The sequence below is a fragment of the Urocitellus parryii genome, chromosome 4 (genome assembly GCF_045843805.1).
Source record: "Urocitellus parryii isolate mUroPar1 chromosome 4, mUroPar1.hap1, whole genome shotgun sequence".
In the NCBI taxonomy this organism is placed as follows: Eukaryota; Metazoa; Chordata; class Mammalia; order Rodentia; family Sciuridae; genus Urocitellus; species Urocitellus parryii.
The window spans coordinates 128,498,473-128,513,080 of record NC_135534.1 but is presented as its reverse complement, the minus strand read 5'-3'; the positions used below and the strand labels follow the sequence as shown (position 1 = coordinate 128,513,080).

The 14,608-nt window shown below is 38.6% G+C and overlaps 1 protein-coding gene across 4 annotated transcripts in view; it reads right to left on the bottom strand.

Moving 5' to 3' along the window:
* Positions 1–2,550: 2,550 nt before the first annotated feature.
* The window catches only part of LOC113199507 (solute carrier family 28 member 3-like), a 121,786-nt gene continuing 109,728 nt past the window's right edge, over positions 2,551–14,608 (bottom strand). For all 4 annotated transcript variants that reach the window (XM_077796994.1, XM_077796996.1, XM_077796995.1 and 1 more), the window contains 6 exons: positions 12,906–13,074; positions 11,912–12,109; positions 7,378–7,459; positions 6,477–6,575; positions 6,116–6,236; positions 2,551–4,859 (listed from right to left, as the gene is read on the bottom strand). In XM_077796994.1, the coding sequence (XP_077653120.1) occupies positions 4,733–4,859; positions 6,116–6,236; positions 6,477–6,575; positions 7,378–7,459; positions 11,912–12,109; positions 12,906–13,074 (796 nt within the window). In that variant the 3' untranslated portion in view covers positions 2,551–4,732. The remainder of the gene's footprint in view (positions 4,860–6,115; positions 6,237–6,476; positions 6,576–7,377; positions 7,460–11,911; positions 12,110–12,905; positions 13,075–14,608) is intronic.

Below are 14,608 nucleotides of genomic sequence, written 5' to 3'. Positions count from 1 at the left end.
TAATTATAAATACTTTGTCACTCCACTCTCACTGCTTGGATATGTTGATTTTCAATGGAAAAAAATCAGAGACAATTTTTCCATATCTCCTAACTCCAATCTATTCTTGGCTGAGACTCAAAGCCTTTTCCAGGATCAGAGAATTTGTTTATAACCATAGTTTCTGGCTTGAGTAGAGAAATATTATTTCTGTCCTTCCTTATCTTTTTGCAAACCAATTGAAAAATAAAAAGAATAAGAAGTAGTAATGCAAATTTCCATTTTTGTTGAAATTAGGAAATACTCATCTCTGTAAACATAATACTGTGTGTGGAAAGAGGCTTTCAGATTAGTGAAAACTGTATCAGTGAAGAAGGGCTGGGAACTTTGAATCTCATGGGTGCAGAATCCTCCAGAGTAAATGCCACAACTTTGACTTGAAACAGATCAGGGTGCTGGACTGAGAGCAAAGCCCTTCTTGTCAGTACCCTGCAGCTTCAGACACATAAGAAATACAGACACAATCTCAGCCAACTATGAGGGGTGGGTGAAGGATCAACTGTGAGAACAGACATTCCTTTAGTTTCTAAGTCTGCTAGAGAGGAATGAAGGAATTAGCCAGACACCAAACAACTCCATTAGGTGGTTTCCCTGGGAAAAGGGAAATAACCAGCCAGTACAGTATCAAGGGTATTGATAAGATTTCTGGAGGCAACAAGCTCAAAGTGCCCACCAGCTCATTTGCCTGGAGCTTAGCCTTACTAGCCTTTCTCAGTTTAAGGATGGACAATATTAAAAAGGAACCAACATATTGACTTATGTGAACACTGCATCATGTTTAAAATTTTAAAAATTTCTAATACACACATGCGCCCGCGCGCGCGCGTACACACACACACACACACACACACACAAAGATCACCAAAACACTGCAGAAATTCTACTATAGTAGGTACAAATTAAGACGCCATATTTCTCTGAAAAGCAATCTGGAATCATGCATTATACCAAAATACACATACACTTCATTTCACCTAAGAAATCCTTTAGAACTTTTCTGCCCAATATGGTAGCCACTAGTATTTGAAATATGGAGTAACTGAGTAACTAAAAATTTAATTTTAAGCTAAAAACTGACACTTATTTTAGTTATTGGAAAACTTTTAAGCATGTTTAGACCAACCTGGGCATATGAATTTATTTTTTAACTTTTAATTTTATGAAATGTAAACATAATCCAATAAAAGTTTGGGGCCTCAAATGAGATATGCATATCAGATTTTGAAGACCTCGTTTGATAAGAATATAAAATATGTAATTGAAATGATATCTTTGCTATTTGGGTTAAATATATATTATGAAATTTAATTTTACTGTTTTCTTTTTATTTTTTTTAAATGTAGCTATTAGAAAATCTTAAAATGTATATAATTTTCACTGTCTTTCTATGAGTCAGCATGTTATAGGAAACAAAATCATTGGAATGTAAAGAAAATATATACACAATGTTCAAAGTAGAAAACAAAATAAAAATAACCCCAAAGGCAAAATCTGGAATTAAAGTGAATGGATGTCCACAGAAGAATGATTTGTTTCTCTCTCTCTCTCTCTCTCTCTCCCCCTTTCTCTCTCTCTCTCTCTCTCTCTCTCTCTATATATATATATATATATATATATGTATATGCATATATATGTGATGTAGGTATATATGTTATACATTATATCTAATATATATATATATTAGATATAATATATACACATACACACACACACTATGCTTATAACGAATTAGGCTACAATGAGTTAAAGTTTTTCCAATAAGATTGAAGAAATATCTACAAACATTATCATGGAAGAAAAGCAAATTAATAGACATGTCAGTAACCCAAGTTTTGTAAAACTACTATACCAATCCTCAATAGATGTCTATGTTTGTAAAATATGGCCTGATATTGAAAAAAAAATATAGTGACCCTGTTTCGGGTTATTTAACCCAGGTTTCCTGTATATGGTGAGTCAGGATAGTGGAAGGGAAGAAAGTAAAGAGAAAAAAATGTGTTAGTTTGCTTTCTGTTACTGAGACCAAACAACTGAGGTAATCAACTCTAAAGGAATAAAGGTTTCTTTTGGCTCATGATTTCAGAGGTTTTAGTCCACGCTTATGTGGTCCTGTTGTTTTAATCCTGTGGTGGCATAGTACATTATAGTAGGAACATGCGGTGGAAGAGGTTTGTTCACCTCATGATGGCTGGGAAGCATAAGGAGAGGAAGAGAAAGAGGCCAAGGTTCTAATATCCCCTTTGGGTACATGCCCCCAAGGACCTAACTTCCTTCTACCAAGCCCCACCTCCTAAAGATTCCACCATTTCCCAACAGTGTCAAGGGCTGGGGACCACGCCTTCACCACATGGATCTTTGGGTAACATTCAAGACCTGAATTATAGCATGTGTCCAACTCCATCCCTCCCCCAGTATGTATATTATATCATTTATATAGAATTGTACATATATGTGTGATACACATACAATAAATAGGGAGAAGGGAAGGATAAAGTTAGAATTATAAATAACTTGCAGGAATGTCCATGTTTATTGCCAACTAAAAAGAAGGAAGTTAAAGATAATGTGTAAATAGAGTCATTCCATTTGTTCACCAACAATAAATCCCCCGCATTCTAATAAACCATTTGTATAAGCAAGGAGAAAGGTGTGTGTGCTAGTCAATTAACAGTGACAGCCTGGGGGTGTGGTAATGGCAGAAGAGCCAGGTAAACAGGGTAGGGAGAAATATGTTTAGCTATGTTTATACAATCTTCATTTTTTATTAAAGATGACTAATTTTACACTTTGAAAAGACAAACTTAATAATAAGCAGAGTAGCAATTATGTAAAAAAAACAAGCTTAGAGGAGAGTTACAAATATTTAAAGAATAGTAATGACAAAAGATTTCCTAATTCTTTTTAACTCTTTGGATTCTTCCAGTCCATTTCATTCCTGAGGCTCTCTAATAGCCAACCAATTTTTAAACTCTATCTTTTGTCATTACATAGCCATAACTGAGAAAGGAGAACCAACATGTGAATTATTGGCAGTTTTGACATATTGTCCTATGTTATAATGAAGCCTGAAACCAAAAAGACATGCAAATACATTTTCCTAAAATAAAGTGTAAAGACTGAAAGGGCATATTGGATCCCAAGAAAAATGGATACAAATAAAAAATTAGAAATATTTTGGTATATTTACCAAAATATAAAGGATAAAGAGTCCTTTGAGATCACTCCTTCACGTCTAACAACCCAAAACCAAAAGAACAGCAAAACAACACAACTGTTTACTCATGATTTTTTTAAAAAAAGAATAACTCCTGTGCATGAACAGATGAAAAAAAAAAAGAAACAAATTGCTTAAGGTATCAGAACTTTGTCACATTCAAAGTCTCTTCTCTGTGAGTCACTTTTTGACTCAGAGGCATTGGTGTTTTCTCACACAATGTGTTCTTTGGAATATTAAGAGCATCAGTGATGAGCATGTCATTAAAGGAAACCACCATCATCTCTGACATTTTCTGAGACCCAGTTAGCAAGTTTGATGTTGACACCTCTCTAGTCAATGGAAATATCAATGAAGTTGTTCAGATCTGAACAAGAACTTATTTTTCTTCTTGATTAGTCCTTATATGGATTTTTTTGGATGAAGATTGCTTTCCAGTCTTGTCACCAGGAATATAACTAAATTTGCACATGAATAGGCCTACCATTATGTCCTGTAACAAGTTGACTCCTTGAAGGAAGAATAGATATCATGTACTCTGTAGTATCATATTATTCTTGTAAAATACTCACCATCCTTCTCTTTGATAGGATAATTCATGTATGGTCACAGACATTATATTTCCCATAGGACTTCTTCTGGGTAATGGAATATAGGGCAAGTGAATGGTGTCACTTCCACTAGCAGAAATTTTAAGAACCATCATGTTATCCCTACCTTTCTTTTCCCTCTCTAATACCAGCATGCCCCACCCACACAAAGGCTGCTTCTTTAGCCTGCATCCTGGAAATTAAGAAAATATAGATTAAGCCAAAGTTGACCATTACAAACATAATATGAGTGAAAGATAAATTTAGCTACAAGTTATTGTGATTGTTTGTTACTGCAGTATAACTTAACTTAAACTGATTGATACAACTCTCCAAGATTACAGAATTTAAATCCTTATTCTGGTATGGTCTACATGCTTTTCTGAAGAACTCTGGATTTAGGTGGGACCTCTGGATGGTAGACAATCAGTAGGTGTTTGCTGATCAGCCTTCCTTTGGGGTGAAATTCAAGTTCAAATTATTTCAGGGAAGTTAGGGTGAATGCAGAGTGATGTCACCTGAGATGTGTTTAAAACAAGTCACTCTGGGACCATTTAGCATACTAAGGAGATATGGCTGAGTCACAGCCGTGTTGTTGAGAGCTACTGTTTAAACCTGTATTGTCATGAAATGCCTTAAAAACGTAAGGTTAGAAGACATTGTTGAGAGTGGAGATGATACCTCAGTTGGAGACATCATAGTTGGTCACAGTGTGGAGAAGGTGCGTTGGGGAGGGAAGGGAAGCAGGGAGATGTTATAGCTCTGGAAGGTTCACTCTTAATTTTTCTTCTTTCCTTGCAATTAAACTTGATTCCATGATTAAATTTATTAATCTGTAGACAATAGCTCAACATCTTCACTCAGAATTCCAATGGGGAAGTGGTAGAATTCAAAATGTGTCAGGGATCCAACTGCAGTTCAGTGTTGGTGGATTCAACAATTTGCAGCAGCCCTTCACAAAGTACAGGTTGTAGTTTCCTCCTGGGATGACCCCACCAGGCTCCTTGGCAGTAGTGCTGGTGGAAAGTAGAATGAAACCGTTAGTTGAGCCTTGTACAGCAGAAACAATGGGTGAGCAGAAGGTGACACATTAAAAATGTCACAGGAATGGGACACTGTGGTGCACCCTTCTTGCATTCCAGAAACTCAGGAGGAATAAGTTTGAAGCCAGCTTCAGCAACTTAGTGCGACTCTCAACAGCTTAGTGAGACCCTGTCTCAAAATAAAAAATATAAAGGGCTGGGGATATAGCTCAGTGGTAAGGCACCCCTGGTACCCATAAACCACGCCCCCTGCCAAAAAAAAAAAAAGCAAGGCACAGGGCAGAAAGCTGATTTTTCCCCCCTCACATTCTGGTTAGGGTGAGTTAAAGACAGTTACAGACAGGCATGGGGGAATTAATTTTGGCTCTCAAATTCTGTGTGACTTCAAAGATTTTTCCTATTTACCAGAAGAAGCAGAGATAGAATCAATCTTTGTAATGCACCTGCACATAAAAGACAGCTGATGGGATGGTGGGGATACTGATTTTGTGAGAAGAAACCATAGAAGGTGGAGATGGCTGCATGGGTCCATGGTGGCTGCTTATCCACTATAGTCTATCACCATGTTGTCAGATGGATAGTTTTGATCCCCTTGGAAGGGAGGCAGTAGCAGGTGGAGCATGGGTGGATGGGCATGAATTATCTTTGTGGGTAGATGGGCATGAATTATCTTGGTTGTGCTGGTACTAATTTTTCTTGAGTGGACATAACCTCCCTAAGCCTCTGCTATATCAAATGCAAAAAAAGAAAAAAAAAGTAATAGTGCTCAACATACAGTGATTGCAAGTTGTAAGTGACATAATTCATACGAAGTGACAGATGTATAGCTGGGTACATATTAAATACCTGAACAGTACTATTGAGAATTTTAGTTCCTAGTCTTATCTGAGAAAAGTCAAAGTGAAATGTTGATATAATTGATGTTCAGTCTTATGTTAAAATAAGAGTTATAAAAGTAAGTGGAAGTCTTAAGATTGATTTGACTATTAATAAGCAAGTATAGAGAAGTTATAATCAAGAGTACAACACCTAAGGAGACTAGCACAGGAGTGGAAGGGAAGAGGAAAGGGGAAGGGAAGATATTGGGAGTGAAATTGACCAGATCATATTGTTATACTGTGTGCGTGTACAAATACGTAACAATGAATTCTACTCATGTATAATTGCAGTGTACCAATAACAATATAAAAATAAAAGAAAAATAGTTTTATTAACAAAAATTGTAATACCTGCTCAACAGAGTTTGGCAACAAGACACCACTGTGGTTGCGTTGCCAGGTAAACTGGAGCTGAAGGCATTCTCTAAAATGTGATGGCAGTTGATGTCCTCGGGGGTGCCAGAGAGTATGCCTAGAAGTGGAACAGAGTGCCATTTATTTTCATAATTAGTGAAGTCACCAAACTCTCCTTCTGTTCTAAGTTTCTCCCCAGCCGCCTCCACACCACACATTTAAATTTACAATACGCTTAATGGCAGCTCTGACTGTCAGCTTTCTGCAGCAGCATATGCTGCATATAAGGATTGGAGACCTTGCTTTCCTGAAAGCTGCCTTCCATGGGTACCCAGGACACAAGGACAGGATGTAGTACCTGCGACACAGGCTGTCATGAAGCAGGCAACAGTCCCTGCGATCAGAGATCTTATTGCTCCAGCGGAGATGTCCCGCTTTCTACCAGGCGCTAGAGAGGCTGGGAGACATGAAAGGAGCTGTTTGAGATTAATGTAGATTCTACTCATTAGAAATCCAAATTTGTAGCCTCTAAAAAGTGTTCTGATATTGGAGTTTCAGGTCAGTTGGAAGGAAACAAGTCCTTAGTTTTATCCAAAGGGCTCAGAGAGCATGGAGAGCATGGCAAATCAAAGGGGATGCATGGAGGGATGGATTGATGAGATGGTCTGAGATGGTGACTCAACTGTCACTAACTATTTCCATGCCTGTGGGAGACATCACTCATAAATCACAGCATTTTCCCACCAATCTTTGATTGGTCCCCAGAATCCTTCTGCAGGGAGGTATTATAAATCCATACATAATGGTACACGCCTGTAATCCTAGCTACTCAGGAGGCTGATGCAGGAGGATAACAACTGTGAGACCATCCCAGACAACTTAGCAAGGTTCTGTCTCAAAGCAAAAAAATTAAAGGGCTGGGGGTATGGCTCAGTGGTAGAGTAACTCTGGGTTCAATCCACCACAAAATAAAAATCAATCAGTTAATCTACTAGTGTTAGTATACAAGTGAAACTTCTGTGTTACTTTGGATTGGTAGAGGCATCTGTAAGTTTGAGGATATTGTTTCTGAGGCTAGTTGGGTGTAAGGAGGAAATCTATCTTGTAGAGTGGGGATAAAAAATAGACCCCAGAGGATTTTCTACTATCGAGGGTAACTTTTCTCCTGACATGAATAAGATGTGAGTGAGATGGAGTGAGATGGAGATCCAAAGTATGTTTATGTTACATCTGTTGTAGAAGAATATCTTTTCACTTACCAAGTCCACCGATCATCATTCCTAGGGAACCAAAGTTGGCAAACCCACAGAGGGCATAAGTGGCAATTGTCTCGGAACGAATCTGCAAGCAAGCATAAACACCAATGGATCCATGATCTGACCCAGCGTAAGAAACCTGACATCCCAACTTGGCTTTGTATTTTGACTACAGAACTGATATTAACACATAAATGCACAGCATATAGTGCCAAATACCCATTGTTTCCTGGGCAGTTTTTACCACCTCCCCTTGAATTTTTTTTTCTTTTAGAGAGAGAGAGAGAGAGAGAGAGAGAGAGAGAGAGAGAGAGAGAGAGAATTTTAATATTAATTTTTTAGTTTTCAGCGGACACAACATCTTTGTTTGTATTTGGTGCTGAAGATCGAACCTGGGCCTCACTCATGCCAGGCGAGCACACTACCACTTGAGCCACATCCCTAGCCCTCCCCTTGAATTTTGAGAGAGGGTGAAGAGGGCTGTGTAGATTCAAGAAATGCTCTACAATGGACTTTGAATTGGTGACCTTGGTTTCTAAAAATGGTACTTCCTGCTCATTGATAATTTCCAATATTCCATAGGACCTGGCCACCTGCTACAGTGTGTCAGGTGTAGTACTAGTTTGTGGAGATACAAAATTGGTCCCAGAAAATGTTCACATTACATTTATTTGACAAAGAACTTATTCAAAATATATAAAGAACTGCTATTACTCGATAAGAAGACAAATACCCAAAGAAAAATGGGTGGAGAGATTTGGATACTTCACAAAAGATGCAAATGAACAAGAAGCTCATGAAAAGGTGCTCAACATCATTAGCCACCAGGGAAATGCAAATGAAAAACAATGAGATACCACTATACATTTACTAAAATGGCTAAAGTTTAAAAAGACTGACAACACGAAGTATGGCAAAATTACAATGCAATGGAAACTCGTGTATTGCTGGTAGGAACGCAAAAGGACACAGCCATGCTGTTTTATGGCAGATTCTCATCAAGTTAATACATGCTGCCTGTTTGAACCAGCAATTTTCCTAAGAGAATTATAAAAACACATGACCCCCCCAAATACTGTACATGAATATTTATAACAGCTTTACTCTGAATAGCCCCACACTTAAAACAACTCAAATGTCCTTCAGTAGGAAAATGGACACAGTATGAATATCTATAAAATAAAATGCTGCTCTGCAAGAAAAAGAAAATGGAAGTAATATATACAACAACATGAATGCTGAATGCTTATTGAAAGCCAAAAGTAATCGACAGTGAAAGAAAGATCATTGGTTGCCTGGGACGAGGTCTTCACGGGGTTGTTGACTACAAAGGGCCTAAAGGAAAATTAAGAAATAATATTAGTAAAAGAGAAATTCTCAAATATCACAGGGGCTTGCGTCTAGTGTGGCCACAGTGTGTGCTTCCCTTTCTTTCTCAGTTCTGGTCATACCACGGACATGTTTGGATGCCCATTTGGAAGCAGGAGAAGGAAGAAAGGTACCTACATCATTGGGACAATAATTTTTTTCCAATATCCTAAAAATCTATGATTTGGCTCAAAGAACAAATCAAACATGCTACATTCACTAGTAATACTTTATTTTTTTCTTGTGCCAACTGGATTTTTAAAAGCTCACGCTTAAGATTGAAGTGCTTATGGTAAGTTTTTGTTGACCTGAAGGCCCCTCTTCTCTCTCATAGTTTCTGAGAACTTCTTTGTTATTTTCAAACAGTGTGCAAACAGCAGGGAGGAAAAATAATATTGAGTATTTGCACAGTCTACTGTTCCTGGAAAAGCTCATCCTGGTTCCCTGCTCTTTCTAGTGCTTTTCATTTAGTTCAATTGGCTTCAAAAGAGCCATGCTTATTAAGAGACTGTGAGGAGGGAGATGGCATGAAGGACTTATGACTCTTCTTTTCCCTGTCTGGGGATTGTGGGACAAAGGGATACACAGATGTGGTCAAGTATCGTTTTATAAGAAGAGGAAAGGGAGGTTGGGATGATTCGATTTGGCCTTTGTCCACAAACGTGAAAGATTACATAATGGAAAAGGATGTACTGCACTACAAAATTCATGCTACAGCTGTCCTTGAGAGCAAGCAACGATGCTACACATACAAGGACAGCCACCATGGCACTACTTCTAATAGCAAATCGCTAAGTGTTCATCAGCAAGGGCCTGGTTAAATGAATTACAGTGTCTATGCAATAGAATACTGTCACAGGCACTGATATAGAAAGTTTTCCAAGATATGCTACTGAGCACAAAAAGCAAGGTTAAGAACAGTGAGCACATTATGCTCAAGGGAGAAGAACTGGGTGGTAGGGAGTTTGCCTTTAACCTCTACAACTTTTTGGAGATTTTAAATTCTAAATGATGTTATATACCAAGATGTAAACAAACATGCAAAGTATTATCTTTAGGAAAGAGAAAATGATGGAGCAATAAATGTCTCCTTCTCTGTGTGTGGGTGCCACATCCATATGTTGACTTCTTACCTTAGATGGAGGTTGGCAGTGGGGGTGATTCAATGGATATCACTGGGGATTTGAACATAGCATGCTTCAGTCACACGTCATATTTTCTAAAATGTTGTCGGAACATACTTCACCCCTTGTTGGTTGGTAAGCAAAAATTGCTGGGGCTCTTCTCACCATTGCTGATTTATAATCAGACATCTGGAGTAACAAGATGCTGCTCCCATCATGACAGCAATGAATGACAGAGGCCACTGAGCTCACATCTCCCTATGTGCTCTGTGTGCCTACCTTCGTCTGGGCTCACCCCCAAACCCAAATCAGTGCTACAGTTCTGTCTCCATTTTCTTAACAGCCTTTTCACAAAGCTGCTTAGCATTGCCAGAACTGGCAGCTCACTTTTCTCATTAGCAAAAGTATTTTCTGCTGGCAACTGACAGTTGGGGATAGGAAACATTTCACTTAATTTAGCTTATTGTTTACTTTTGGCAGGAAAACCATTGGTGTAGGTGGCATCCAAACAATGAGGGTAGATGGTCACGTTTCACTGTGAGGTTCATTGAAGAAAGAACATGTGAGAAACAAAGCCCCTGTCCTATCAGATGTGTGGGTCAAAATGCCCCTGATTGTGAAGTGTAATCAGTGGTCCTGGAGTAGGCTGTTGCTAACTTGTGTAACATGTGGGACACAATTCAATTAGTATGTCTGGTCTTTGGGCAGCTGGAAGGGGTGGTGTTGGTGTTGGGGGTGAACAGTCTCAATACTTGGGCAGCCTGCTTTCCCTCCTTTGCCTTTTAAAACCCAATATGAACCTGGGACATTAACTTCAAGTAGGTTATAGAAATGGTGGTGGTCAAAAATATTCACTATTTCCTGTAATACAAATAGTTTAGTTTCCACTATGACAATTCCATTGTTTGGGGGGTAAGAAGTTGGAGATTCAGCTGCAAATACAGCCTCATCCAAATTCCTCATCCCACCAAAGTCCAGGCAGACATGAGCATCTCTTTGTAGGCTGTTGCTCTGAAGTTGACATGATTATGAGGCATTTAAATCAAGGTTTTCAGATCATAGACCTGAGTTTTTTCTTCCCTGTCATCCCCCTGGATGGTAGTAATGCATCTTACCATCTCTTGATGGTGGCCAGGCACCATTTTGCATTTAGGCAGTTTCTCAGAGCTCATAAAATTCCTTCCCCTGGAAGGAAGAGGGCTTTGTGATCATTAGACTATGGGCTCCATGAGGGTAGGACCTGTTATACTTTGAATCATGAATGACCCCAAAAGTTCCATATGTTAAAAGTTTTGGTCCCCAGTTGATGGTGCCATTGGGAGATGGTAGAGCCTTTAATAGGTGGGGTTTTGTGGAAGAAATCTAGGTCATTGGAGGCATGTCTTTGAAGGAGAAATTGGGACACAACTCCCATCTCTTCCTCTCTTTTTTCTTCTTGGCTCCCATGAGGTGAACAGATCTCCAAAGCTATATACTTTTGTCATGATATATTATAGGCCCAAAAGCAATGAGACCATAGACTATGGATTGAAACCTCTGAAATCATAAGCCAATATAACACTTTCCTCCTTAGAAGTTAATCATCTCAGGTATTTTTCCACAAAGATGCAAAACTAACAGAGCAGTGACTTGTTCGGTACTTGGTCTTGGTATGGAACATATTACACATAGAAGGCATTCAATAAATACTTTTGACTGATTAGTTTCAATCTCTGCTCATGTGTCTATAGGTTTGTGTCTACAGTCTTCAAAAGTAAATTATGACTGATATGGATGAGTGTTTCTCTCTCCTCTGTTCCCCTTACACACACACACACACACACACACACACACACACGTGCACACATGATTAATTCAATATAGTTGAAAATAATGAAGTGCCATGTACATTATGAACTCAACAAGATTAAGGATTTTTGATTTGTTTTGTTCTCTGGTATAACTCAAGTGCCTGGCATAGTGTCTGATGCACAAAGGCACAAGTCACTAGATGACAAATGAATTTAGGTAAAGAAGTACACGGGAAAATCAGACAATTTACTCACTGACATATATTGCTGAGTGCCATTCACAAATTTAGGTCCACCCTGTTTCCTCAAGTTGATCAATTGTGAGAGTTGCTCATAAGCCACAAATTCATTGAAGAATGTCTTATAACCTATGAGTCTGCCAACCATAAAGCTGTCTTGCCAGTCCACTCCCATCATGAAGGAAAAGGGCATGAAGATGTAGGAGCATATTAGCTGCAAAAACCAGAATATATTTGGTTAGAACAGGCATTTGCTTCTAGTTCTTTTGCCTCATTCTCTCAACAAGATTGTTCCTTAATCCTCTAACTCTTTTAGACACAAGATATCCCCTCACATTCTGTTTCCCATCATTATCTATCAGGAGTTGCTATGGTTTAAATATGGGTTCATCCTTACTAAAACTCCTGTTGAGGTTTGGTCCTCAGTGTAATGCTGCTGAGAGATGGTGGAGCCCATCAGATGAATTAATATCTTTCCAAAGAGAGACTGGATTAGTTTTTTCTGGTATGTAGTAGTTCTCAAGAGAGTATGTTGTTATAAAGTGGGTGAGCTCCTTTGTCTCCCCTCTCCCTCTCTGCACGTGCCCATTTGCCCTTTCTATGTTTCTACTATACAGGGTACAAACAATAGCCCTCACTTGAAGTTGGTCAGATGCAGCCACTTGACCTGGAATTGCTAGCCTTCAGACCGTGAGATAAAATATATTCTTTTCTTTATAAATTACCCAGACAGGCATTTGTTATTGTATCAAAAAGCAGACTAAGACAGGAGTCACGGCTGGAATTGGGTGCTTTGAAGCAACCTGGAATCTTGGGGATGGAGTCAGGAGCAAATGACTGTATGGAGGAAGGAGGGTGGTAGGAGAGGGTGGGGTTGGGAAGATGGGGGAAGCCCGCTGAGGAGCTTCTGCAGTTTGTGAGAGTACACCCCGGGTAGTTAGGGAAGGCTGTACACAAACTTAAACAAGGATAGAAACAAAACAGAAAGCAGAAGCAAGATGGAATTATACCTCGAAACTCAGCTGTGGGTAGTCAAACATGTTTCCAAACCAGGACAGGCCTGAATTCATAAAAGACAGCAGGGCCAAGAAGGCAATCAGATTCACAGCGATGCTTGCCAGCAGAGGGATAGATGCGGATGCTCCCTGTGTTGCAGCTTCTAGGAGATTCCTTGAATCACTTTATAAAAAGATAGCAATTCCAGAGTTACCACAGATGCAGAAATGGCAGAATCAGACCTCATTTAAGTGAGAGGCAAACATTTAGATCTCTATCTTGGTCAAAATACTCATCTGAATCCCATGAAATCATGATGTTGAATATAGGTGGTGAGCATATTGCATCTAACCATTATCCTTTTTAATATTTTTTTTCATGATGCTGGAGATTGAACTCAGGGCCTCACACATGCTAAATACTTGTGCAATCATTGAGGTACACCTCCAGCCTCAATATTGCTTTTTAAATTTGGGGCATTTATAATAAAAATTGGAAAATTATTTAAAAGTAGAGGTTAGAATTATTAATTGAAAGTAGCTACCAGACAATATTTATAAAATATTCATGGTATAAAGAGTAATAATTTTAGAAGGCCTGTATAGCTTTCACCTCATTTAAGAAATGGAATGTCCCATCATCTTTTGTTATGGTTTGGCTACAAGATGTCCCCTGAAAAGCTCATGTGGTTAATGCTGGAATGTTCAGAGGTGAAGTGATTATATTATGAGAGTTGTAACCTCATCAGTGGCTTAATCCATTTGATGGATTAATAAGTTGAATGGACTACTGGGTGGTCACTGTAGGTGGGTTGGTAGTATCTGGAGGAAGTAGGATGCTGGAGGCATACCCTTGGGGAAAATAGGTCCTCACTAGTGTCTCTGTTTCCTGGATGCCATGAGCTGAATGTTTTTCCCCCACCAGCCCTTCTGCCATGATGTTCTGCCTCATCTTGGGTCCAGAACAATAGAGTCTGCTGACCATGGACTAAATGTCTGAAACCAAGAACCCAAAATAATGCTTTCCTTCTCTAAGTTGCTCTTGTCAAGTACTTTGGTATGCCTATGAATTCCCCAGTGTGTAATGTTAACCCCTCCCTACTCTTCTAATCTCAGAGGTACCCGCCTCCCTCAATTCTGTTTATCATCCCCTTTCTTTACAATTTTCCCACAGGCTTTATCCCTTAATGTTATATCCTACAAATATGCATGCTTGCTAACTTCATAAGTGAAATCATTCGACAGGTTGAATGTCTCTCATCCAAAATGTTTGGGACCAGATGTGTTTTGGATTTTGGAATATTTGCATATACATAATGAGATACCTTGGGGATTCAAGTCTAAATAAAAAATTAATTTATGTTTCACATATACCTTATACACATGGACTTAAAGTTTTTATGTTATATTTTAAACAATTTTGTGCATGAGACAAAGTTCAATGGTATGGACTTTTTCACTTGTAGTGTCAAAAGTTTTAGATTTTGGATTTTAGAATTTTTGATTAGGAATGCTTAACCTTTAATGTATTCTTCAGCAACTTTGCTTTTCCACTCATGATTATGACTTGATTTCCCTACAAATAAGGGATGACTCTAAGACACATCATGGTCTATGAATTATTATTTAATGAAATACTTTTGAACATTTAAAATCTTATAGTTTTTCCTACCCCTTTTTATTTCTTTTTCACCGGAAAAAAGAAGATGAACTGTCTT